Source organism: Monodon monoceros, unplaced genomic scaffold (genome assembly GCF_005190385.1).
Source record: "Monodon monoceros isolate NGI ecotype Baffin Bay Population unplaced genomic scaffold, NGI_Narwhal_1 Super_Scaffold_2, whole genome shotgun sequence".
In the NCBI taxonomy this organism is placed as follows: Eukaryota; Metazoa; Chordata; class Mammalia; order Artiodactyla; family Monodontidae; genus Monodon; species Monodon monoceros.
The window spans coordinates 90305489-90333415 of record NW_021703776.1 but is presented as its reverse complement, the minus strand read 5'-3'; the positions used below and the strand labels follow the sequence as shown (position 1 = coordinate 90333415).

Sequence of the window (27927 nt, the reverse complement as noted above, 5' to 3'; positions counted from 1 at the left end):
CCCAGGGCTCCTTCTCTGAGACAAATCTGTAGGAGAGCCTTTGCAGTCCCGCATGTTCTTTTTTCAGTAGCCCTGAGTTCCATCATCCAGTGCCACTGAGTTTTGTGAGGAAATAACCTGTCCTCCCCTTGCCCTCTCAATGACCATAAATCAGGCCTCTTTCATGGTGGCCCAGACTACCCTTTTTCTCCTTGCTTTTTTTCTTAGCAGAAAGCACAGAGGTTCCTCCCTCAGCTGGTGGGAAGAAGCCCTTCCCTGGAGAACACTAACTCAGTCAGCTGCTTCATCCCACATGGCTCCATTTTTCAAAGATTCCCTAATAAGAAATTCTTCCTCAGATGGACTTTTTACTTTCTCTCCCTAAAAATTCTGAAACATATATTTTCTTTTTTTAATGCTTATATTGTATGATTTTTGTTTATTTTTTAATTTTATATTGGAGTATAGTTGATTTACAATATTGTGTTAGTTTCAGGTGTACAGCAAAGTGATTCAGTTATACATATACGTATATCTGTTCTTTTTGTGTGTGTGTGTGTGGTACACGGGCCCCTCACCGCTGTGGCCTCTCCTGCTGCGGAGCACAGGCTCTGGACGCGCAGGCTCAGCGGCCATGGCTCACGGGCCCAGCCACACCGTGGCACGTGGGATCTTCCCGGACCGGGGCCCGAACCCGTGTCCCCTGCATCGGCAGGTGGACTCTCAACCACTGCGCCACCAGGGAAGCCCTAGACATACATGTTTTTGAACTGTCTTGAATTATATGCTTTCGCCTCTAAATATCTTCTTCTTGAGAGCTCTCTTCTTCTGAGGTGAAAGAAATATTTCTGGACTTCTTGTAACTAGGGCTACCATTATAATTCAAGCCTCAGCAAACATTGACCCTCAGGCAAATCCGGCCTGCTGTCTGCTTTTGTAAATAAAGTTTTATTGGAACACAGCCACACCCATCATTTTTGTGTTATATATGGCTGCTCTTGCTACAGTGGCAGAGTTAAGTAGCTGTATGGCTCACGAAGCCTAAACTATTTACTCTCTGGCCCTTTATGGAAGTTTGTCAATGCTGATATAATTTATTATCCAAGCCAGACACTTGTGAGGGTGAAAGGAGATGCTGTTAATTATCCTGGGACAACAAGCATGAACTGAGCTTGTCCTGGGCCAACCATGGTGCATGATCACTCTCTTATAATACCAAGGATTGCAAAGAGGCACCAGAATACATCGTCTCTGATGACTAAAGGTAAAAAAGTTCTCATGTATTTCTGAGGAGTGATAGGTGAACATGTATCTGTGCAAAGGAAACAAGTTGAATATCAAAGTCATCAAACTTGGGGGCTTCCCTGGTGGCATAGTGGTTAAGAATCGGCCTGCCAACGCAGGGGACACGGGTTCGAGCCCTGGTCCGGGAAGATGCCATGTGCCATGGAGCAGCTAAGCCCGTGTGCCACAACTTCTGAACCTGCGCTCTAGAGCCCGCGAGCCACGGCTACTGAAGCCCGCGCGCCTAGAGCCCGTGCTTCGCAACAAGAGAAGGCACCGCAACGAGAAGCCTGTGCACCACAAGGAAGAGTAGCCCCCGCTCGCTGCAACTAGAGAAAGCCCGCACGCAGCAACGAAGACCTGACGCAGCCAAAAATAAGTAAAATAAATTAAAACAAAGCCATCAAACTTGGATTCAAGAGAATGGAATTCAAATTCCAACTCAGGGATCCTGGGTAAATCTCAGCTTCTGAAGATCACAGTTATTCATTTCTTATTAAGTACCATCTACGTGTGAAACACTGTGCTGGATGTTGGGACATAGGAAAATGAACAAGGCCTCTTCTTGGCCTGCAGGTTGCTAATAGTCTAGCCTGCGAAGTGTGGAGGCAGCAAGAAGACCAGAGAACAGGAAGCTCTGACATCACGGCTCTGTAGTTCTTTGCCTTCTTGGCAGGATTCATGGGATCAGTGAGACTCCAAGGGAACCTCACTTCACACCTTCACAACATGTCTCTCTTGCTGTAAAAGTTAAACCTTCTTTAAAGTTATGACTACTGAGGGTGAGACTGGCAGTGGCTATAGCTCTTAAGGACTCTCTTCAAGTGTATGTAGGGTTTGTCCCCCACCTTGGAATCTCGGTTTAGGCTGTGGCCACACCGCTGTCTTCCTTGCAGTGCGGTTGCCCAGTCAGCTCCTGGAACCACCGTCAGGAACATCGCGTCTGGCTTTGGAGAGACCCTCTTACTTACCAGTAGGATGTTTTTACAGACATGCTTATCCTCTTCTCCATGAAGTGTTAGGTTGGGGGCTTTCTACTGACTACATTCTTCCCCATCTGCTCCTCGAGAAAACCAAGAACGGAAGAAGCGCGTGAGTGGGGGTCGCTTTTTGCACCTTGTGAGGAGAGGAACACAGAGTCTTGCCAATGCTACGTCATAAACCAGAGACCTTTGGGGCCCCGAATCCTTACCTTGATGACTAAGTCATTTAGTAGAACTTTACTGGGATATTGTGTTTTGGAGAAACAGCCTCACAGGACTAAGTGTGTATTGTACCTTGGAGCGAGACCGTCCACTCGCTGTTGTGAAGGGCAGAGCACCTGGCCATCTCAGGGGAGCAGTCTCTACCTAATGGCACTTGTTTCTGTCGAGGGTGAGGGCCCAGTGATGCCAGGGCTTCCGGGTGTGCCAAGAGAATCCAGAACTCTTGAGTTTTAGTAGGAAATTTTCAGATTTTTAAAATATTGCCCATCCATTTTTTAAAGACTGGTGCGGGCTAAGCAAAACAGGCGTGTGAGCGGTTGGTGGGTTTGCCAGTACGTTTTCTGGTTTTCTTTCTGTTTGGAGTTAAGCAGCTTCTGCTGTTAAGTGTTTGACGCTCGTGTGGATAATAACCGACCATCGCTGGACAGACCATAGTCATTACGAAGCATTTTAGGCAGTTGGCTAAGAGGAAGGACGTGTCTCTGCAAGAGAGATTTTCTTTGTAAGAGACTCACTGATCCAAAGAGAGATGGGAATGCCTTCCTTTGGCCCTCATGTAGAGTGATCCAACGAGGGGTCACCAGCCCCTCGAGCAGAACCTCTTCTCTTTTCAGTGTGTCAGTTGTAGTCATTGTGATGTTTGGGCTTCTGGGGCCACTGAGACCAGGAAGGCCTCTTCTTCCATTGGTTCCTTGTTTTGTCTCTTACGGTTTACCGAGTATATATTATGACAGCATTTGGCTCAGAAGGTAGTATCAGGAAATAAGATTTTTAAAAAATCTTAATTGTTACTTATGTCCCTGCCTCTTTGACAGTGGGTATAGAATATAATTTAAACTTTTCTTGTTGACTCAGGGATACCACCATTTAAAAGAAGTTAGTTTCTGAACAAATAATTGACACTATTTACTGTTTGTAAAGAGTTGTCGTAATAGGTATTAAAATGGTTTATACACACGTAGTTGTAATATCGTGGTGCCTTTGAACTCTTCTGCGGGTGTATAGGGCGACTGCACCTATACAACAATAGGTGTATTTTTCCTATTGTTAATAGTCAATAGACTGCTTTAGTTTTGGGTTTCTGTATCTAGGGAAAGTCAACTAGGTAATTTAGTATATAGACTCTGACACATCATTTTTGGTTGCTAGGGGCTTTCAGGAAAACGTGCACTTCCAGGTACTGAGATACATTTCAGGGAGTTGATTGAGTTTTGCTGGACAAATGACTGTTGAATAATTTTACTTTTTTATTTCTTCTGATTCACACTTTTTGCCTCCATGAAAGGTAGTGCACATTCCTCAGCTGTGATTTGAAAAATTCTTATGGTAAACCCATTCCTCAGTGTCAGTGAAAATTGTTAAATTCTTTTTTAGTCCTAGAGTTTTGTTTTTGGGTCTCCACAGAAGCTCGTGTCTGATTCTTCACTTTGCTGTTTCCCCCACTGTAGTCTGATCCCGACCTCCCAGCAGATGTGCAGACGCCGTCTTCAGCTGAGCTGGGGAGGTATCCAGGCCTGCCCTTCCCGGCCTCTCAGTACATCCCGCCCCAGCCGTCCATCGAGGAGGCGCGGCAGACCATGCACTCCCTCCTGGATGATGCTTTTGCCCTCGTGGCCCCCAGCAGCCAGCCCCCTAACACTGCAGCTGCAGGCCCTGGGGTCCCGGCCGGCCTGCCTGTGAACAGCACCCCTTCCCGGGAAGAGAGACGAGCCACCCAGTGGGGGTCCTTCTACAGCCCAGCTCAGACGGCCAACAACCCATGCAGTGTAAGTGTGGACCTTCTAGAATTCTCTTATGGGCAAGACGTCGGAGCTTTGTTGCCTGACTGCCTCGTTTTCAGGATCCCTGCAATACTCTTGTTGGATTTGATTGGAATTAAAGCTTGGATGATGAGTCTTAGTTTTTATTATCTTCTAGGCTAATTCTCAGTGTTGAAAGCATTCTTTTGTGCAACTCAGGTGTTTTGTGGAGGTATCTTCCTGAGTTCCCTTTGTTATCATGAAATATAGGTGGAGTATGTGTCAAAATATATTCTCATTGATGTCCCCATAAGAGGTACAGTTAAGAATGTACTAGAATCATTAAGTTTTTTGTGTAGGCCACCTGGGACTGAAGAGGTGAGGTGAGGGTCTGGGTGTAGGCAGTTAATCCACAAGTAGCCAAGCACAGTCATTTTCAAATACCAGATTTCCGTCTTGGGAGTTGACATTTCAGTGTTTCATCTGTCTTTGTGATCCTTTATTTTTTTCATATTCAGTCAGACCTTTCAAATGCACCTTCTCAAGTCACGGAGAAGAAGTAGAACTCAAGGATGTAGCATTAAATATTATTTTTTGCTAATTTCAGATTAAACGATCAGACTGAAACATTTGACTCTGGAAAGATGTTAATAGGTTACAATTTAAATGTCTTCTTCAAGGAGTGTTTATACAGGGTTCCTCTAATTTTGTTAACCATATTAAGGTTAAATTGGGTGGTAATAAACATATGTTAAAAGAATTTTCATCTCTGAAATTGGTATGAATTTTGAAAGTATGCTCTTCTCAATAGATTGTTTCCTTCAAGACATGGTGGGCCTGAGGTATAGATAACGGCTACCATGTAGGGGAAAAATATTCAGTCTAGTCATTGTTGTTTTAAATATAAAAATATAGATAGTTCCAGCAATAAATATTAAACTACTTCATAATTACAGTTGGTATATAATTGTAACTGGTAGTTTATAATCTTTAAGGAAATGGATGATACAGAACAAAACTCGGTGATAAAATGAATTTGACTATAGCTGCTGTCTGTTTAAGCTTCTCTCATTTGTTTATTCATTCAAATATATTTATGGAGCACCTGCCATGTTCTGGGTGCTCGGGATACCGAGGTGCATGATGCACAGCTCCAGCTCTTACGTCCCAGTGCGGGTATGTGGACAGTTGAAGCAGTAACTTAGTATAGCACCGTGTGGCAGGTGTCATGGCAAGAGGAAGGTATGTGGGGGGAGCACTTGACTGAAAGTGCTTGGGAAGGATTTTATAGACAAAACGAAATCTAAGTGGAAGTCTGAGGGTAATTAGTGGTTATCAATTAAAGAAGAATATTTCAGGTAGTGGGGAAGCTATCAGAGACACAGAAGGGAAAGTGTCTGGTACAGACTCCCTCTTCTGGACAAGATGGAGGAAAGGATCTAGATTTACCTTCTCTCCAGAAACAACTAAAGTAACTGAACAAAATATATGGGTTTTCACAACATTGGACGTTAGAGATGAGTAGAACCCTACAGTCACCCCAACTGTCTTGAGAGAGTTTCTAGGTACGGTGCAGGGCGGAAGACCCCAGGCAGAGCTCAGTGGTCTCCCTGAGTTGAGAAAACAGAGTTGAGCGTCTGGGGAGGAAAAGGCAGCTAGAGTTCACAATAGACAGTGCAGGAAAGCAGAGATGCACAGAGAGATAATTCCAGAGAGCCGCATGGAATCTTCATTTGAGTACTGACCAGTTTTAAGTACAGAACTACCCCCAGAAGATAAGCGGGAACGATCCTCAGAGCTCACATAAGCGTGGGAATATGTTCCTGCTGTGGACTGAATTGTATTCCCCCCAAGTTTGTATGTTGAAGCCTAAACCCCCATGCGAATATATTGGAGATAGAGTCCTGAAGGAGGAAATTAAGGTTAAATGAGGTCATAAGGTTGGAACCCTGATCTGATAGAACTGATGCCCTTAGAAGAAGAGCAAGAGACGCCAGAGCTCTCTCTCCACCATGTGAGGACACAAGAAGGCAGCTGTCCACAAACCAGGAATAGAACTCTCACCAACAACTGAACCCTGCTGGAAACTTGATTGTGGATTTTCCAGCCTCCAGAACTGTGAAAAAGTAAATTTCTGTTGTTTAAGCCACCCAATCTGTGATATTTTGTTATGGCAGCCTGAGACGACTAATACAGTTTCTTTTGTACCAGTGTGAAAGACCTCATAATTCATGGAGCCTCGATTAGAGTACTCAGAGCTGCTCTCATTCTACCTAACACAGAAAAAAGTAAGACCTGAACCTGAACAAAGCTCAAGAATATTGATAAAGAAAACCAAAACTATACAGTATCCAGCAAGGTCAACTTAATACTCAAAGTCTGGCATCCAATCAAGCTAACCAGACAAGCAGAGAAGCAAGAAAATGGCATAGATGGTAGCATTAGTAGACAGAGATATTAAAAGAATTATAATGGAGTTCTGTATGTTCAAGAAACTAGAGGAAAGAGTGAACATATTAATTAGAAGCATTGAAAATATTACAGGATACAAATCAAATTTTGAAATGAAAACTATAATGTCTGAGATGAAAAATACGTACTGGATGGGATAAATGGCAGATTAGATTTGCAGAAGAAAAGATTAGTAAGCTTGAATGCATAGTAATAAAGACTATCCAACATGAAACAAAGAGAGTAAATATTAGACTAAAAGATGAATAGCTCATTAGTGAGCAGTGGGACAACTTTAAGTAGACTAATATACATGTAATTGGAGTTCCTGAAGGAGCAGAGAGGGTGTCAGAAAAAAATAAAGGAATAATTTTTTCTGAATTTGATTGAAACTGTAAATCTGCAGATCCACAAATTTGATGAACCATATGCACAAGAAATATGAGGAAAACTATACCAAAAATACGATGAAATTGCTTAAAATAAGTGATAAAGATCTTTAAATTATCCAGAGAAAAAGGGCAGATAACATACAGTGGAACAAAAGTAAGGATGATAGCAGAATTCTCATTGTCCAGAAAACAGTGGAACAAATATTTAAAGAACTGAAAGAAAAAACTGTCAACCTAGAATTCTATATCCAGTGAAGACCTCTTTCAAAAACTAAGGTGAAATAAAACCTTTTTCGGACACACAAAAGCTGAAAGAATGCATCACTGGCAGACCTGCTTTACAAGCAATGTTACAGAAAGTCCTTTAGGCAGAAGTAAAATGATACCAGATAAAGATCTGGATATTCATAAATGAATGAAAAGCACTAGAAATGTAAATATGTAGGTAATTATAGGAAACTTTTTTCTTCATTATTTAAATCTTTTAAAAAGGTAATTGACTGTTTAAAGCAAAGTAGTAACAAAGTATTGTGGGGTAGAAGTAAAATGTATGAAAACTATAGCACCCAGACCAGATGGGGAGAAGTAGAAGGGGACTGTTTTAATGTTCTTACACCATGCGCAAAGTGGAATAATAGCACTTGAAGGTAGACTGTGATAAGTGAAAAATATATAACATATACCCTAAAGCAACCACTAAAAAAATAAATAAATAATTGTAGCTAATAAGCCAACAAAGGAGTAAAAATGAAATAATAAAAAGGTAGTCCAAAAGAAGGTGGAAAAAGAGGAAAAGGGGAACAAGGAACAGATGGGTCAAATAGAAAGCAGATACCAAGATGGTAGATTTAAATCCAGACCTGTCAGTAATCATATTAAATGTGAACAGTTTAATATCCCTATTAAAGGGCAGAGATTGTCAGATTGGATAAAAAGCAAGATCCACTTATCCGCTGCTTACAAGACACCCACATTAAATATAAAGGCACAAGTAGGTTAAAAGTATGAAGAAGGGGCTTCCCTGGTGGCGCAGTGGTTGAGAGTCCGCCTGCCGATGCAGAGGACACGGGTTCGTGCCCCGATCTGGGAGGATCCCACATGCCACGGAGCGGCTGGGCCCGTGAGCCGCGGCCGCTGAGCCTGCGCGTCGGGAGCCTGTGCTCCGCAACGGGAGAGGCCACAACAGTGAGAGGCCCGCATGCCGCAAAAAAAAAAAAAGTATGAAGAAGGATATACCATTGCTAACGCTAATCACAAAACCTGGAGTGGCTATACTAATATTAGCCAAAATAGTTCTCATAGTAAAGAATATTAACAAGGATAAAGAGGATTATTTCATAATAATAAAGTGGCCAGTTCATCAAGAAATCATAAAAATCTTCGAAGAGACAACCCTCAGAATGGGAGAAAATATTTGCAACTGACAAAGGATTAATCTCCAAAATATACAAGCAGCTCATGCAGCTCAATATCAAAAAAATAAGCAACCCAATCCAAAAATGGGCGGAAGACCTAAATAGACATTTCTCCAAAGAAGATAAACAGACTGCAAAGAAACACATGAAAGGATGCTCAACATCACTAATCATTAGAGAAATGCAAATCAAAACTACAATGAGGTATCACCTCACACCGGTCAGAATGGCCATCATCAAAAAATCTACAAGCAATAAATGCTGGTGAGGGTGTGGAGAAAAGGGAACCTTTTTGCACTGTTGGTGGGAATGTAAATTGATGCAGTCACTATGGAGAACAGTATGGAAGTTCCTTAAAAAACTAAAAAGAGAACTACCATATGACCCAGCAATCCCACTACTGGGCATATACCCTGAGAAAAGCGTAATTCAAAAAGAGTCATGTACCACAATGTTCATTGCAGCAGTATTTACAATAGCCAGGACATGGAAGCAACCTAAGTGTCCATCGACAGATGAATGGATAAAGAAGATGTGGCACATATATACAATGGAATATTACTCAGCCATAAAAAGAAACAAAATTGAGTTATTTGTAGTGAGGTGGATGGACCTAGAGTCTGTCATACAGAGTGAAGTAAGTCAGAAAGAGAAAACCAAATACTGTATGCTAACACACACATATATATATATAGAATCTAAAAAAAAAAAAAAAAAAAAGTTGTGATGAACCTAGGGGCAGGACAGGAGTAAAGATGCAGACATAGAGAATGGACTTGAGGACATGGGGAGGGGGAAGGGTAAGCTGGGACAAAGTAAGAGAGTAACATTGATATATATACACTACCAAGTGTAAAAGTGATGGCTAGTGGGAAGCAGCTGCATAGCATAGGGAGATCAGCTACGTGGTTTGTGACCACCTAGAGGGGTGGGATAGGGAGGGTGGGAGGGAGACACAAGAGGGAGGGGATATGGGGATATATGTATACATATAGCTGATTCACTTTGTTGTACAGCAGAAACTAACACAACATTGTAAAGTAATTATACTCCAATAAAGATGTTTTTTAAAAAGTATAAATAAAAAGAATTTTAGAATAAATGGATCTTTTTAAACAAAACAAAACAAAAAAGTCATAAAAATCTTAAATGCTTGTGTGCCTAGTAATAGAGCTTCAAAATACGTGAAGCAAAAACTGACAGAACTGCATGCATGTATAAACAAATCTACAATTCTGGTCAGAGATTTCAACACTCCTCTTTCAGTAATTGATAGCAGGGATGCAGTCAACCCTTGAAATTAGTTCTGGGGATCTAATGGGAAGTGGGAAGTAAAAGTGGTGAGATGTCGGGGAGGAGAGGGAAAGGAAGAAGCGGAGAGGTTAGGAGCCTAGACCTCATCCTGAGGGCAGTGCCTGGATCCTGAAGGGTTTTGAGCAGGCTGGAGACATCATTAGGTGTGCCTTTTGGAAAGATTGCTCTCATTTTACCCTGGAGAGTGGTTTGTCACAGTGCAAGAGAGGAAGAGTCAACATGGCTTCAGCATGTTTAATTGCTGATGGCACTGAGCCAGTGTAGGAGGAGAGCTTACTGATACAGGAAAGGGGATCCAGAGTACTGGTGGAGGAATTATCTTTAGAAATGAAGGGATATATTTCTTCCAGTTTAATGGGAGGGAGAAAGAATTGGGTGCAAGTACAATCCGGTTTGTAGTTGGGTGGCAGTACATTGCAGGACCACCCATGTCATGGTTTCTGTTCTCATAGTAGAGAAAGCAGGGTCATCTATTGAGAATGAGACAAGTGTGGCAAGACAAGGCAAGAGGGTTGAGGGAGAGTAGAAACTTGAAATACTTATTGTGGAGAATGAGAGATTAGGGACGTGGGAGTAATTACTTAGCATTGAGACCGCTGTTCAGACTGACGATTGTGAAATTATAGTGGCACAAATTAAAGTTCTGTAGTTTTGTTTATCAGCATTCAGATACCCAGGTGTAGACAAGGAGAAAACAGGCAGTTGGATTGATCTGGAGCTGGGGCTTTATCAGGCATATGTGAAGAAAGGACAACTGGGAAGAGATGTGCGAATCAGAGGGTGCATTTGAAGTGATGATAGATGATACACTGAAAGGGAAAGTAGTGGGCAATTAAACATGCTGGAGCTTTGTAGATTCTTCCTCTCAAATCTACTCACTGCATTACACTGGTTGGAGCCATCATCATCTCTCACCAAGATTATTGGAAGATTTCCTAATCATATCCCTGCCTGTGGTCTTGAAAGTAGGATGTCAGGGTGGTGGCTGACAAGTAAAATGCTGTTTATTGGTGTTGAGCAGACCAAGAAGCTGAGAGGCTAACACAGTAGATGCATCCTATGGGTGACAGGGGGACTTGGAGTGAAGAGGGAGACCTTCCAGGAGCCTTTTTGCTTAGTCGCGTTTTTCCAAAAGGAGAGCTCTCATCTCACTTCCCGACCTGAACTTGTTCGCTGCTGGCATCTACGTGTTGCTTCTCTTTGCTCCTTGAATTGTTCAGCGCAGAAATTTGTGGCCATCTTAATTTATCCCTTTCTGATAGAAGATGTATATGTCATATCCTCTAGGAAGCGTAAATAGATCTTGGCATTCAACCACTTTTTCTGAATCATTTTCTGCCCTTAATAACCAACGTCCATTTTATCTTTGGATTCAGTTCTTTCATTCACCTCAGGGAAACTTTCTTTTATTTTATTTCTGAAATAATTATCTTACTCTGTTCTATTTATTAGAGTTGAAGGTACCAATTATTTTTATGTTGGCTCATCTTGGTCTCTTTTCTGTATCTATCATTTATCTCTTAGTTGCTTTGGCTACTTTGTTCTATTTTCTCTGCCTTCAGTTATGGTTATCGTGGGCCTTTTCTCTGTGGCATTGATTTGCTTTTAAACCGTATCTATTCTTTTCCCCATTAGTTGATTTCTTAAAGTCATACTGGCATTATTTTGGTCCTCACATTATTTCCATAGTTCTGTGGTCTCCCATTGTGTTGTTTTATGACCGTATCTTTGAAGTTAGAAAGAGGAATGGCTATTCTTGTTAAGTTAGGGGCCACATTGTGCTACCAGAATCTTTCTTTCCCCCCTTGGCCACTGCTTTTCTCAGTTTAGGGCATATTTTACCCACTTATTTACTTGCTTGGTTTCTGCTGATCAAGTGGAGCAGTAATTTTTGACAGATCTGTATTACTATTTTTATTCTTTCCTCATTGTTCATGCGTGTTGCAGATGAACGATTCCGTGATAATGCCTCACGCCTCCATCTTAACCAGGAACGCAGACCCATGGCAAGATTTTTATAAATACTCCTATCGAGTGGTTTGGATGTGAACTTTTGGTGTTACCCTTCATATTTTGATGGGAGTGGTAGCAACTTAATCTAGTGGAAAATCAGAATCATTGGTTGTATTTGGGCATCTCTAATGTAACTTCACCGTGTTTATAAATTGGTTGTAAAGTTACTGTTTGCTGGCAGGAGGAACCTGATCACCATTTATTTGCTCCTGCTGACTGTGGTGAAAAACCACGGGAATGTGGATTTCAGGGTGCCTTCGGTTACCCAATGAACCTTTATTTACCATCTGATGACATTTTTATTTCTTTTTTTGCCAGCGTAAAGATGTTAGTTATACGTTGGTGAGTCAGGCCACTTAATAGGTGGTATTTCTGCTTTCCTGAGTAAAGTTAACCTCCGTGGAGTTGTCCTCTAAGTAGCAGGTGTGAATACCTGAGCTAAGATATTGTACGAGCAGACCTTACCGTCTGGTTGCTTTACCTCAGGCCCCTCCAGACTCCACTCACCACTTGCCTTTCTTGCTCTCTTGGCTTGTTTTATACTGTATAGAAAGAAAGGATGCATTAAAAAGGAATTTTTATTCGCCTAGCTGATTGAAACCTTAAGAGTTCTCTTTTGTCCTCCAAACTTTTTTACACGTGTGACCCACTTAAAGGAAATGCCTGCCGTCTGTCTGAGATTTTTTTTACAACCTTTTCACTGGGGGCATGTAGTCTCTAGAAAAATAGTATCCTTTTTTTTGCAGTACACGGGCCTCTCACTGTTGTGGCGTCTCCCGTTGCGGAGCATAGGCTCCAGATGTGCAGGCTCAGTGGCCATGGCTCACGGCCCCAGCCGCTCCACGGCATGTGGGATCCTCCCGGACCGGGGCACGACCCGTGTCCCCTGCATCGGCAGGTGGACGCTCAACCACTGCGCCACCAGGGAAGCCCTAGTATCCTTTTCCTGACTACGATAGATTGGAAATGCGTAGCACTACAATAATAAAACAGTTAAAGAGGAGATAGCTACTTTGCATTGATTTTCTTTTAGTTTATCACTTATTAGATCTTTTGAAATCCTGATAGGTAAACTGTTAAGCTGTGATCCTTGTTTTTGGTTTTATTTTGCATGTGACTATGTTTAAAAAGTCCAAACTGTGCTGAAAGCACAAGGGCCACTGTAAATAATTTTTATCCAGTCTCAGATTTCTGTTTAATTATTTGGAAAAGGAATTGACTCTCCTTTTCGTCCTATTTCTCTCTTCTTCCATAATCCCCTTTGGCTTTTTTACCTCAGTTGTGGAACTCTACAGGGTTCTAATCTCCGTCCCTTTGCCAAGGGAAGGGAAGCAGTGAGGGTCAGAGGTGAAGTAATTTGAGCACAGTTTCATGTCTAATAATCCCTTCAGAACTCTGTGAGGTACAGAGATGGTTCTGTACTTCTTGGCCTAAGGAAATATACCAAGAGAAGTGGAGTAGTTCGGTCAGTGTGTCTGACTCCAAAGCTCCTACTTCCCCCCCCGCACCAAACCCCGCAAAGTAGCGATTTATTCAGGAGGGAGAGTCTGGTTTTAGGAATTATGGGTGGTGCAGCCCAGTGGTTAAAAGCATGCCAGAAAGATAAATTAGGAGGAAATTGTTTAACTTCCTTGTATGTTGGTTTCATCTGTAAACAGAGATAGTGAGCACTTTTTTGTGTTGCTGTGGGCCTGAGTTAGTGTTCATACAGTGCATAACAAAATAATAATTCAGTAAATGGCAGCTTAGAAAAATAAAGATCTAATATTAGAGCAGGTCCAGAAGCAAGGCTGACTTACTAACTTAACTTGGAGTGCCTGATCCTGGACAACCTATTGGTTTAAATTGACTGGAGTTGGATGGATGCTGTCCAGAGTTACTGTCCTGCTAAAATACCTGATTCCAAAATAATGATTCATAGTTGTTGAAAAGAAGTGTTAAAATCCGAGTCCCACGTATGCTAGGGTTAAGATATGTTGATTTCATGAGGAATGCAACATAGGTCTAGGTTTCTTTAAATCTGGGAGACTTCCTTGGTGGCACAGTGGTTAAGAATCTGCCTGCCGATGCAGGGGACACGGGTTCGATCCCTGGTCGGGGAAGATCCCACATGCCATGGAACAACGAAGCCCAAGTGCCACATACTGAGCCTATGCTCTAGAGCCCAAGAGCCACAGCTACTGAGCCCACATGCCACAACTGCTGAAGCCCGTGTGCCCTAGGGCCCACGTGCCACAACTACTGAGCCCATGTGCTACAACTACTGAAGCCTGCATGCCTAGAGCCTATGCTCTGCAGCAAGAGAAGCCACCGCAGTGAGAAGTCCGAGCACCACAACGAAGAGTAGCCCCTGCTCGCCGCAACTAGAGAAAGCCTGTGCACAACAACAAAGACCCAACGCAGCCAAAAAAAATAATAAATTCTGGTGCCATCTTGTTTCAGTCAAAGAGCACTTGGTTAGTGCAAGTTAGTTCAAGTAAAAAGAGTTGATTGAAGGATACATGGACACCTTATGGAATTTAAGGGCAGGGAGTATTGGCTGGGCCTCCTTGGTACTAGAAAACTGTCAGAAACTGAAGGTGTTCACTTCACCTTTTAGGGTCTAACTTATGGTTCTCTTTATATTCTTTCTCTTTTTATAGCATTCTACAACATGGTACAGCATTTGCATTGTTTAGTTTCTTGAGTGTATTTGAATTGCTGTTGGGCACCCACTAGATCTGGTGACCATTGTGGCCCATGTTGATAGTCATTTGTACTAAATGTGGCCATTTAAGGACCACCTTTTTAGCAGAAGATACAGGTTTGTAGAGGATAAGCCTACAGAGAAGAGCAGGTGCAGAAACCCTGTCTGTTATTAATATTTTCACAAAAGAAAGAAAGGTCTAGAAACTAGTTGTGTGTTTATTAGCCCAGTTCCCCAAACTGAAACTTCTAGCATTACTTGATGGCAGAATGCCCTGATAGCATGATAACTTTTTATGAGAAAATAATTCTCTTGGAAGTTGATCCTGCAAATCTAAATTTGTAAGTTTGCTGTTGTCACTTTATAATAAGTATTGAATGTTAATCTTCATCTTCTTTTGAATTTCTTCCAGAGATATGAAGACTATGGAATGGCTCCCCCATCAGGCCCATTATCAAGGTAAGGTTTTTAGGAGAAAATGTATCAGGACTTTCTCACATATGCTGTTTCTTAAATTTTGCAGATTTGTTTCTTTTAGCTAATGTGAACAGATGAAAAACTCTTGAGTTGTGTGTTATCTTGATCTAACCAGAAGAGGGGGAAGAAAGTTGGAATTTAAGTCCTGCTTCCAGTAGTGACAGACTAGATAATTTGCTGATGATAACTGGAAAAGCTAGACAAGATTTAAAAATAAAAACAGAAAACCACGTGGCTAACAGGGCAGTGAAGCAGTATGGGGCCAAGATCCAGCAAATCCAGAGAGATGAGCCCTGCCTTTCTCCCACGGATACCTGCTGATTCCAGAGGAGGTGACTGAGAAGCTGAGCAAAACTTTTGACGGACTCGTGAGGCTTGCTTAAAAATGCACCATATCGAAAGTTGTGTGGTACATGTAAAGCCATGTTAGTGGGGCACTTTGATGCCTTGAAAGACTCAAAATATATTTGAAAAGAAAAATGGCTGAAAATCAATAATCTAAGTGTCTGTCTCAATGTTAAAAAAAAGACCTAATAAACCTAGGGAAGTAGAAGGAAGGAAATAATAAAAATAAGAATAGAAATTAATGAAGTAGAAAACAAATACCATACTAGAGAAGACCAACAAAGCTGAAAGTTAGTTCTTTGAAAAATTCCTAGAAAGAGAAAACCTGAATAGTCCTATAACTATTGAGATTAAAGTCATTATTAAAACTCTTCCCACAAAGGAAACTTCAGGGCCAGGTGGCTTCAACAGTGAATTCTACCAAACACTGAAGGAATAAAAGATACCAATGTCATACAAACTCTTCTAAAGAACAGAAAAAAGAGAAAACACTCCTCAACTCGTTTTATGAGACCAGCATAACTTTGATACGAAAGACAAGAAGGACAAGGACATTGCAAGAAAGGAAACATTAAGGGCCAGTTTCACTCCTGAACATAGATGCCAAAAATTTGAAACTATATATTAGCAAGTATATCCAGCAATATAATCAATAGGATATCTATCATATCATAATCAAATTGGATTTTTTTCCAGCAGTGCAAGAGTAGTTTAAAATTTTTAAAAATTGTAATTCTCCACTTTGCAGTGAATAAAGGAGAAAAATGTTCTCATTTCAATAGATAGAACATTTGATAAAGTTCAACATCCATACATGGTAAAAATCTTAGCAAACACAGGATAGAAGCAGACTGATAGTAATCTGATAAAAAGGCATCTTGGCAAATATTGCTTAAGGGTGAAATGTTAAACGCTTTCCTCTTGAGAGCAAGAGCGAGACAAAGAGGCATTGCCCTGTGGGGTCCTGGCCAGTGTAATAAGGCAAGAAAAAGAAACAAAAGGAGTAAGGAATTCAAAGAGAGAAATAATACTGTTATTATTCACAGATGATATAATTTTGTAGCAGAAAAAACTAAAATGTCAACATGTGAATTGTTAGAAGTAAGTGACTTTAGCAAGATGGCTAAATAGCAACATAGTTAAATGACAAGGTAGCTGGATACGAAGATTACAGAGATCAGTATACAGCATTATAAGACCAGTGTACAAAAATCTGTTCTGTTTATGAGCAGTTACAGAAAATAAACAATTTTAAAGATACTATATAAAATAGCGTTCAAAAATATAAAATACCTCAGGATAAATCTAACTGAAGATATTCAAGCCTTCTAAAGAAAGATATTCATGGATTGTGCAACTCAGTATTTTTTAAATGTCAGTTCTCCCCCAGTGATCTATAGATTTATTGCAGTCCCATTCACAATCCCAGTAGTTTGTTGGGTTTTTTAATACATGGAAATTGACAAACTCACTCTGAAATGTATGTGGAAATGCAAAGGGCCAAGAACAGCCAAGGCACTTTGAGAAAGAAGAATAAGATGTTAGGATTGTTCTAAGTGTTATAAATTACTGTCAAGGAATTAAGAGTGTGGTATAAAGCAAGACAAATAGACCATTAGAACAGAAGAGAGGGTTGGTAATTCAGACCCACATGTGAATAGACAGTTGATTTATTTCAGTGAAGGAATTGTAGATAAACAGATTTAGTCTCAGAAATCATATTCAACTATCCCTTTAATGATCGGAAGTCACACAGGAGTAGGAATGTTATCTGCTTCCTCCTTACTTTTGGTTTTTTAAAAAATTTATTTATTATTTATTTATTTTTGGTTGCATTGGGTCTTTGTTGCTGCGTGCGGGCTTTCTCTAGTTGTGGCGAGCGGGGGCTACTCTTTGTTGCGGTGTGTGGCTTCTCACTGCGGTGGCTTCTCTTGTTGGGGAGCACGAGCTCTAGGTGCCCGGGCTTCAGTAGTTGTGGCATGTGGGCTCAGTAGTTGTGGCTCGCAGACTCTAGAGCCCAGGCTCAGTAGTTGTGGCGCACGGGATTAGCTGCTCCGCGGCATGTGGGATCTTCCCGGACCAGGGCTCAAACCCGTATCCCCTGCATTGGCAGGCGGGTTCTTAACCACTGCACCACCAGGGAAACCCACTTTTTCTTTATTTTTCTTTTATTTGCCCTCATTTTCAGCAGGGTTTCTTTTATTTTTCCCCAACCCTCCTCCCCCACCAAGGCAGTGCTTTGTGGTCCAAAAGCAACAAAGGGAACAGGTGGAGATTAGGTGATCCCGGGCAGAAGCTAATGATAGGGGGACCAGGTGACCTGATTTGCCCAGTTCAGTCCTAATTTACAGCTGTTGTTCAGCGTAATTATTAATAAATTTCACTCTCAAAAGTGTTCTGGTTTGGATAATAAATTTTACCGTCACCCAAGATAAAAGATTCTAGAGTATTTGGAGTGCACTGAACTATCTGAGCACACAATTTAGGATTAAAAGGATGCAAATGTAGGCAAGAGGGTGCTTATTGACTGGGTAAAGCAGAAATAAGTAAAGGACAAGAGATAGTTCCTGGGTGGATGGTCCAGAGATTATCATTAGGTTAGGTGAGCTCCAGTTTACAGATCTGGAAGAAGGAGTGTGCATTGGCTAAGCTCTTAGATATGTAAGGCCAGAGAGGTCAGACATCTGTTTCCGAGGTCAATCTAAAACAGCAGCATTTATTTAAAGAGATTAATATAGGTAGCCTGAGTTTCAGTTTATGAGCTGTACTCCAGAAATCACAGTATAGAATAAGGGCAAGTTGGTGTACTTTCTCATCGAACAGGTATAATCTATTAATTACTAGTTAACTGTCATTTGCAAGAAACTGTAATTAAATTATCATCTTTTTTTATTCTTAAATTTCTTTAGAAGGGTGGTTCTCAGGGTGAGATTCTTAGATCCCTAGAAGGTCCTTGAGAACCGTTCAGGGAGGTCTGTCAGGTCAAAACTGTTTTTTATAATAATATTGTTATCTGACTTCTCTCATTCAGTTGACCCTTGCACCAAGGTGCGAAAGCAATGGTGGGTGAAACTGTGGTGCCTTAGCATGAATCCAGATGGTGACACCCAGTTGAAGGGCGAGTTGAAGGACTCGCTCCAGTGTTCTTCACTGCTGGGCAATCACAGCTTTTTTTTTTTTTTGCGGTACGCGGGCCTCTCACTGCTGTGGCCTTTCCCATTGCGGAGCACAGGCTCCGGACGCACAGGCTCAGCGGCCGTGGCTCACGGGCCCAGCCGCTCCGTGGCATGTGGGATCTTCCCGGACTGGGGCACGAACCCGTGTCCCCCCGCATCGGCAGGCGGACTCTCAACCACTGCGCCACCAGGGAAGCCCGACAGCTTTTTTTTAAATGCCAGGTTTATGTTAGTATGTCATTGATGAAGTAGTAAAAATTAATTTTTTTAAGCCTAGACCCTTGAGTCTCTTAACAGTCTGGGTGACAAAAGAGGAGATATAAAGCGCTTCTGCTGAATATGGCCTTTTGAAGAAAGGCACTTGTTCACTTGTTTGAGTTGAGAATTGAACTAACTGGTGCCGTGTTTTTGCTTGAACAAACAGCCAGCGGACTTGGGTGTTTGGCCTCGAAAATGGACCTGTCACTTCAAGGAAAACAACTGACAGCATTTGTTGCCAATAATAAAATTGAGCTTTCAGGTGAAAGTTAGAATTTTGGAAACTTGTCTGCCACCGTGCAATTGACAGCTCCCTAGTACTTAAAGCCTTCTCTGATGAGCTCAATGGCGATATTAATGAATGTGATTTGGGGTTACTGTAAAATAAAATGTGTCAGTAAACTAAAAGTCTGCATAACTCATTGAACCAGTATTTTTCAAATGACCAGTGTCGTAAAACCATGCATAGGTCTATTCAAAGTGCAAGAAAGACCAGTGGTTTTAATGTAACAGAGGTGAAAAGTTCATTGATACCGTTTCAGAGTCTGTATTGCCACTCACCCTTAAGGAAATATTGTTGAGTTCTGGTGTGGTTTCAAAGAAGAATATTTAACCGAAATACTATTTGAATATTATCTGGAAAGGCTATTAAAATCTTCCTCCTTTTCCCAACTACATATTTATGTGAGGTGAGCTTTTCTTCTTAAAATAACTGATGGCAACTGATTGAATACAAAGTTTATGAGAATCTAGATGTCTCCTCTTAAGGACATTTTTTTTAAATGTAGAATTCTTCTCATTTAATTTTTTTTGAGGGGGGTGGAAAATATAGTTAATTTTATAGAAAATGTTGACATGTAATAGGTTTAATAATGTTATTTTAAATGAATTTTTAATTTTTTCAGTTTTAATTTTGAACATGAAAACTATCTATAGATACGGTATGCATAAACAAAAGCTCTTGGGAGTCCTCATTTTCATGAGTGCAAACGGGTCCTAGAACTAAATAGTTTGAGAACCACTGCTTTAGAGCACTGGTTTTTAGCCTTGATGAAGCTCAGGATCATCAATGGAGCTTTAAAAACTACCAGTGTCTGGGTCTCACGTCTAAAGAGTCTGTTTTCATTGGTGTCGGGTGCAGCGTGGGCTCCCCAGGTAACGCTACCATGCAGCCAAGGTTGAGAACCACCCCTTTAGTTGGGCGCTGGAGGTGATCGGGCCCCAGAGCTTGAGCCACACCCTCTTTGGGTCTGTAAACTAGAGCATTACTTCTTCAGTCATCCAGCAGATTGGACAAGCATCAGCTGTGTTCCAGCATGTATACTGGATGGCATATATACTTTTCATAGCACTGGAGATTTGTCAGTGAGCAAATAGAGTCCCTGCCCTCAGGGAGCCTGCGTTCTGGGAGAGGAGATGGATAATAAGCCAACAGACAAATAGGTCTTATTTTTCCTTAAGGGCTGAGGGTGGACCTAATAAAGTGCCGGAGTCGGGCAAGTGTGGTCCTGACGCTTGGGTGCGCTTCGCTTTCAGACCAGGTTTTGGCCCCGGTTTGCTGCAGTCTGCGGAGCTGCTGCCTGCCGAGCCCCAGCAGCCCCAGGCCTCGTCTGAAGCCACCTCGTGTGCTGCCCGAGGGATCTACTCTGAGGAGGTGCCATCGGTGGCCCGGCCTCGGCCTGTCGGGGGCACCACAGGTACATGTGGCTATTTACCTTGCGTTTCTTTTTAGCTAACTTCTGCAGAGATCATTTTCGACTTCCCAGAGCATCAGCATCCTGTTACTGGCCTCTTTCGCCGGTAAGAGCCGCGTCCCCTCGGATCCCGGTAAAGATGTAGGGCTAGGGAGGTAGGAAAGGAGAGAGTGGCTGAGATCCCAAGACTGATGGCCTCTGATTTGTTCCTGAGTAAGTGTCTCGAAAACAGTCCCTTCACATGGAATTCACACCCACACCTCTTCCAGGGAAAACGTTTCTGAAGTCTTACAGTGAACTGAAAGACCTATTTCTGAGTGCTTGCAATGGCACGAAAACAAGCGTTTATTTTAAAGAAGGCACTTTTCCAGTTTGTAATAAGCAACCTAAAAGTTGATGGAAAGTGACCAGAGGGAGATTTGTGTTTTATTTGGTCATTTCTGGGAGGGTATAACCACTGTTTTCTCCTTGAGCCTTACCTCCCTCATTTTTTCCCTTCTACCTTTATTAATAATCATCTTTTTCTCATTCTAAAGTGTCCTTGTCATTATCCCATGCCTCTATGCCTGTCCCTTCCCTGCTGTCACGCATGGGCAGAGTCGGCAGTGGAGGGCCTGGGGAAGCTGGTGGCCACATGGAACTGTTCTAGGTTTTTTTCCACCTCCTCTTTCATGTCATCATTAAAAGAACAATCTTAGTGTCATTTGTGAGTAACCAGTGCAGTCCTTTACTTGGCAATTCAACAGTGAAAGGTCACATTTTCTGAAGTTGTCTTCTAATTCATTACTAAACTTTTAAGTCTTTGCACACTGCTTTTCTTTACTTTTAGTATTTAGGTTTGCTTTAATTACCTGTTGGAAGTCAAATAAAATCTATACCAGATTATCTCCACATAGGAAATAAAAGTTCTCAGCTTATGTTCTTGAAAGAACATAAAGTGCCCAATTCCTGGAGCTCTTGAAGCCGGAGAGAAAATATGTTTTATTTTTAAAGGATTCTAAAATATATTTTTACTAGTTGTTTGGGAAACATTACACATAATGTGGTTTACTTGTAAAACTACAGTATTTAGTATATTCAGTGTAAAGATACAGGGAATTTTTTTTCAGACCAAAATTAAAATTTAGGGATTAAAAATTTTTCATATATCCAGTTTTGCTTTTTTAGAAAAAGAGCTATAAATACCAGTATTTTAACAATCTTTTTTGTCAGTTTTTGAGATGCATGTAGAGATTTGAGGAAAGGAAGAGCCCTTAGAATTTTGGTAAAGCAAAAAAGGTATAATGGTTTCTGAATTGAGTATCCTCAATAATTATATCCAGATTAGGAATAAATTTATTTTCAGAAAATGAGAAGAAAAGAAAAAAATACATTTGTCTCAGAGTCCCCTGGGAATTTTGTGATACTAGTTGAACCCACAACAAATCCTCATCAAGTTCAGTAGATGCTTGACGTTTATGAGGGATTCATTCTGAGATCTTTGTAAATCCCCAAATTTTCAAACACTGCTAGACCTCATAGTTGATTTCCCTAATCAGTCCAACAGAAGCGTAAGTGGACCAGCTAAGAGACCCTTTCCAGACCCATAATGAGAGACACTGCTGGTTGTTGACACACAGCACCCAGCATGGCTGAGCTGATATTCTGACAAGGCAGTTGGCTGGTCGGCCTCCACCAGGTTGCCTGAGACCCAATCTTGTGCCCCAGATTACAAATCACTGTTGCATGTCATGAAACTTCATCTCATGAATAGTTGATACTGTGAACACTGATTTGTGCATATCACTCAGTGTTCCCCGAGCTCTTTCCATTTCTTTCTTTTTTTTTTTTTCTTTCTGTTTCTTGTACCGCTACTCTAAAAAGTCCTCAGAGTTCATTATTACTCTGTCTTACTGCATTTTATTACCAGGGCTCAGAGCCCATCTTTTATTTTCCTAGTTCATTTCCTTCCTTTTGGAGTCTGATGCTTTAATAAGAGGAGCCATTACATGTTAAATAATTTCTTTTGCTATTTTCTCATTTTCTGGAGAATATACCGTTTTATAATGTCATCAAATAAGTAGTTTAGGCCAATTCCAAATTTGCGATAATTGATGGCTAATTATCCAGTATGGTCTTTTTGGCAGTTCTTGTATTTTGCATTGTCTGTCAGTCAATCAACAAAACAAAGAATGTATCCTGATAGCCTACATGATTTCCCATACCTTGCAGGTGCTGTGCTTTGCAGTGGGTCTTGTTTCCCTTATTAATTGTTTTGTATTTGAACCTTGTTGCATAGCACTTATACCAAACAGTATTCAGACATATTCATTTTTAATCTGGAGGAATATAGAAATTATATGTATGAAATATTTGAAGAGGAAGTTATTTTCTAATAATTTGCCATAAGGGATTAAATTGTGTAAAAATTTGAAATGGAAAAAATACTAAGATATACTAGAAAAGTTACTTTTCTGACTATGTAAAATTATCAAATATGTATATGTCTAAAAATTACCAAAAGCAAAAGGAAAGTAGTACCTAGGAAGATTTATAGCAGATATGACCAAGAGGTAGTCTTATTATAGAGAATGGCTCATAAATTGATAAATGGGCAAACTGCAAAAGATAAACAGGCAAAGGACAGAAAGAAGGAATGCACAAAAGAAATGTGTGTGTATCATATCAAAGTAAACATGAAAAATGTCCAGTTTTGAAAATGATTAAAGAAATGCAAATTAAAACCATGATGAGCCACCATTTCAATCATGAAATTGTTTTTATAATAATGTGATGTGGTAAAATTAGCATTCGGTTTCTTTATCTGTACAATGGGGATAACATTAGTACTTACCTCTTATGGTTATTTGATGATTGAAGAAGATAACAAATGTAAAGTGCTTAAAATAGTGCGTGGCATACAACAAATTTTAACAAATATTAGCTGCCATCATTATTACTATTGTATTATTTCCGGTGATGGTGTAAATCGTTAAACTTTTGGAAAGCAGCTTGGCAGTATAACTTCATGAGCCTTTGATTTGGTAAGTTTGGGAATATAGGCTCCCCTCACTGAAGAAATGCAAAATACTGGAGAAAAACTACATGTACAGAGATGTTTATTGGAGCATTATTCAGAATAGCAAACAACTGTGAGCTCCCTCAATACCAGTTATAAGGGCATCAGTAGTAAACTGGACAGCTATTTAAAATGAAGAGCTCAGATAGAGCCAGAAAAAGGGAATTTAAGATTTCCTGGTTGCCTCCTATGCATTTGGTACTTGACCTATTTTATCTCTTTTAATCCTTGAAATAACACTGTGAGGTAGACTTTTTAACTTCATTTGAAAAGTGAGGCATTGAGGCTCAGCTGGAGTGATTACTGGGTGTCCAAGGTCACGGGACTTGTCAGTGGCTGAGCTGCAATGCAAACCCAGGCTTGCTCGGGGCGATGGGCCACTTGAATCATGGGGGAGCTTGTGCTGTCTCGTTAAGTGAACAAAGCAAGATACAGAATCCTGTCTGAGCTATGACCTCAACTACTGTTACAATTTTAACACAAAGGTATGCTTTTCTCCCTATGCAGCTGTCTGAACCTTTATAAGTGATGGGGAACACTGGGCTGCATTTCTGTTCTTTGCAAGATTTGCTCAAACAATGTCTGTTGGGCAAACAGTACTGATAGTTCTAATAGCTTTAATACTGTTATGAATCTTCAGTAACTGACAAGCACTCCTGCAGAGTACGTTTTTAAAAATGTATTTGATTAACAGAGGCTGTTAATTAGGCAACTAGAGTAGGAGTAGACTTGAAGACGGAGGGGGCCACCTCCCTTATCTCTGTGAAAACCCTGAACCTTTGTGGGACCAGTCTGAGCATCACAGATGAATTAGACGATCCTAGGAGCATTTGTAAATTGGTATTTTATCTCACAGTGTTTAAAGATCTGTTTTTCCTCCCTCCATCTGTTGAAAAGAGATATTTCCGTATGCCAAAGTTGATGGGGGAGAAAAATACGTTGTTTAAAGCCTGGCTTTCACAGTCACACAAGGCCATAGCGAGTCTGAGTGTAGAATGAGTGCTAGAGATCATCTGTCTTTGCTATCAGTATACCTCAATGAGAAGGCTGGGTGGGTGGCGTTAAATTTTTAATTATGATATGACTAAGTTATGAAAACAATGTGAGTGTAACAAAAATGCACTTTAACATTCTGAATTCACACTCTGCCTGTTAAGGAAACAAAAGCATATTGTATTTTCAGCTCCTTGTGAGTATGAAAGCCATAAGCAAGAACCAGGTTTCAGCTTCTTCATGGCACCAACATCTTTCACTCCTTTTTTCTGAATACATAAGGTCATCCTTATTTGTAGCCTCTACAGAAATGAGTGGAAGGGCCCTCTGTTATGCCCTTTATTCCCAGTCCTTGGATGTCTGGCTGGGAAAATATGAACATCACTGTTAGCCACTGTATTGAAAGGAAGTAAAAGCCTGCAAACCCAGAAACTCATGGTCTGTTTTTCTTAGGAAATGTCTTCTCTGGAGGTAGAATTGGTGCCACGTTTGAGCAATGTTCGTATCCCCAGGGCGTGCTGTGGTCAGAACCAAAGTGTCTTACTGGGCAGCCTCACCCCCCTACCAGTGTTCACTGGGCCACTCACTGTGTTCCTCCAGGCTCCCAGATCCAGCACCTGACACAGGTGGGAATTGCCAGCAGAATTGGAGCTCAGCCAGTGGAGATCCACCCAGGCAGAGGCAGCCAGTATGGGGGACCAGGCTGGCCTTCGTACGGGGAGGAGGAAGCTGGCCGGAGAGAGGCTGTGAGTACCTCGTGTTGGGATCGTCATTGAGAATTCAGACATGATCACTTAGTGTAGCTGCTGCTGCTTCTGCTCGGGGGATCTCTTTTTAAAACCTACATAAAGTTTTAACTCCCCTCACTTTTTTTCCCCTTGAGTGTGTTTTTTCTTGCAGTTTGTAGATGGTAAATTCCCTCTGACCAGAGTGCGAGAGTATTGGCATTGAAATTTGGGAAAGTATATAATTTTTCTTGAGGTAGCTTTCAGGCTTGAAGTAGTGAGTTTTGAAAAATAACTTAAGAGGGCGGAGTCAACATGGTGGTGTGGGAAGACACCAAGTTAGCGTCTCCTCACAACTAGGGCACCTGCTGGCTGCTGGTGGGGACCCTGACGTCCAAGGAGACGGGAGGAACCCCCAAGTGAACCAGTAGGATGTGGAGGGACAGAGGGGGGAGGAGAAGTGGAGGCCAGGTAATTGGTGCCCCTGAGGCTGGGGAGATCAGGAGGGGCAGGCGGGAGGGGCCCTCCAGGAGGTGCGGGAGAGGAGCGGAGGGCGATTGCCCCGCCCACTCGGGCATGGGGAGCCTGCTGGGCTCCCAGATGAGGTCCCCTGCCCTCTGAGAACAGGGTTGGGGGGCACGCCTGGGCCCCTTCTGTTCCTTGAGCCTAAGCCCTGCCCCCCACAGCCCCCAGGGCCTTTTCCAGCCCTGTGGGTCCTCAGCATAGGCCCTGCCCACTGCCCAAACCTAGCTCTTGCTTACGCCCTGCCCTCCACAGCCAAGGCCTTTTCCCTGTTTTTTCTTTTTTTTTTTTTTTCTCTTTCTCTTCTCCCTCCTCCTCTTTTTTACTATTGTGGTTCCATTGTACCTTCCGGTTGTTGATTCATCTATATTTTTATTTTTATATTCTTTCTAACATATCTGTTAGTTTCCTAGTCTAATTTTATTTTTTACTTTGTTATTGTTCTCTCTTTTTTTTTTTTTTGCCACCCCACGTGGCTTGCGGGATCTTGGTTCATGAGCCGGGGACCGGGCCGAAGCTCCTGCGGTGGGAGCTCCATGTCAGAACCACTGGATAACAAATAACCTCAGACCCCAGGGAGTATTCATCGGACTGAGGTCTCACAGAGGTCCTCATCTCAGCACCAAGACCCAGCTCTACCCAGCAGCCTACAAACCCCAGTGTTGGAAGCCTCAGGCCAAACAACCAGTGAGACAGGATCACAGTCCCACTCATAAAAAAATGAGACAGCCGAAAAATATGTCACAGATGAAGGAACAAGGTAAAAACCTACGAGACCCAATAAATGAAGAGGAAATAGGCAATCTACCTGAAAAAGAATTCACAGTAATGATAGTAAAGATGATCCAGAATCTCAGAAATAGAATGGAGGCACGGATTGAGAAAATAGAAGAAATGTTTAACAAAGATCTAGAAGAACTAAAGAACAAACAAACAGATGAACAACACAATAACTGAAACGAAAAATACATTAGAAGGAATCAATAACAATAGCTGAGGCAGGAGAACGGATAAGTGAGCTGGAAGACAAAATGGTGGAAATAACTGCTGAGGAACAAATAAGGAAAAAAGAATGGAAAGAAGACATTCTCAGAGACCTCTGCGACAACAGTAAACGCACCAACATTCGAATTATAGGGGTCCCAGAAGAAGAAGAGAAAAAGAAAGGGTCTAAGAAAATATTTGAAGAGATTATAGTCGAAACTTCCCTAACATGGGGAAGGAAATAGTCACCCAAGTCCAGGAAGCACAGAGTCCCATACAGGATAAACCCTAGGAGAAATGCACCAAGACACATATTAATCAAAGTAACAAAAATTAAATTCAAAGAAAAAATATTAAAAGCAGCAAGGGAAAAACAAAAAATACATACAAAGGAACCCCCATAAGGTTATCAGCTGATTTTTCAGCAGAAACTATGCAGGCCAGAAGGGAGTGGCAGGGTATACTTAATGTGATGAAAGAGAAAAACGTACAATCAAGATTACTCTGCCCAGCAAGGATCTCATTCAGATTCGATGGAGAAATCAAAAGCTTTTCAGGCAAGCAGAAGCTAAGAGACTTCAGCACCACCAAACCAGCTTTACAACAGATGCTAAAGAAACTTCTCTAGGTGGGAAACACAAGAGGAGAAAAGGACCTACAAAACCAAACCCAAAACAATTAAGAAAATGGTAATAAGAATATACATAATAATAACCTTGAAAGTAAATGGATTAAATGCCCCAACCAAAAGACACAGATACAGAAACAATACCCATATAAAATGGGTCTGAATGGATACAAAAACAAGACCTATATATATGCTGTCTACAAGAGATCCACTTCAGACCTAGGGACACATACAGACTGAAGGTGAAGGGATGGAAAAAGATATTCCATGCAAATGGAAATCAAAAGAAAGCTAGAGTAGCAATACTCGTATCTGATAAAATAGAGTTTAAAATAAAGACTATTACAAGACAGAGAAGGACACTACATAATGGTCAAAGGATCTATCCAAGAAGAAGATATAACAATTATAAAAGTTTATGCACCCAATATAGGAGCACCTCAATACATAAGGCAAATGCTAACAACCATGAAAGGAGAAACCAACAGTAGCACAATAATAGTAGGGGACTTTAACATTCCACTTAACACCAATGGACAGATCATCCAAACAGAAAATAAGGAAACACAAGCTTTAAATGACACAATAG

At 41.3% G+C, this 27927-nt stretch overlaps 1 protein-coding gene across 1 annotated transcript in view; it reads left to right on the top strand.

Annotated features, from left to right (window-relative positions):
- The window catches only part of KIAA1549 (KIAA1549 ortholog), an 87456-nt gene that overhangs the window by 52842 nt on the left and 6687 nt on the right, over positions 1 to 27927 (top strand). Inside the window, exons 16-19 of the mRNA XM_029233072.1 lie at positions 3917 to 4234; positions 14891 to 14937; positions 20271 to 20431; positions 25080 to 25225. Of these exons, the coding sequence (XP_029088905.1) occupies positions 3917 to 4234; positions 14891 to 14937; positions 20271 to 20431; positions 25080 to 25225 (672 nt within the window). The remainder of the gene's footprint in view (positions 1 to 3916; positions 4235 to 14890; positions 14938 to 20270; positions 20432 to 25079; positions 25226 to 27927) is intronic.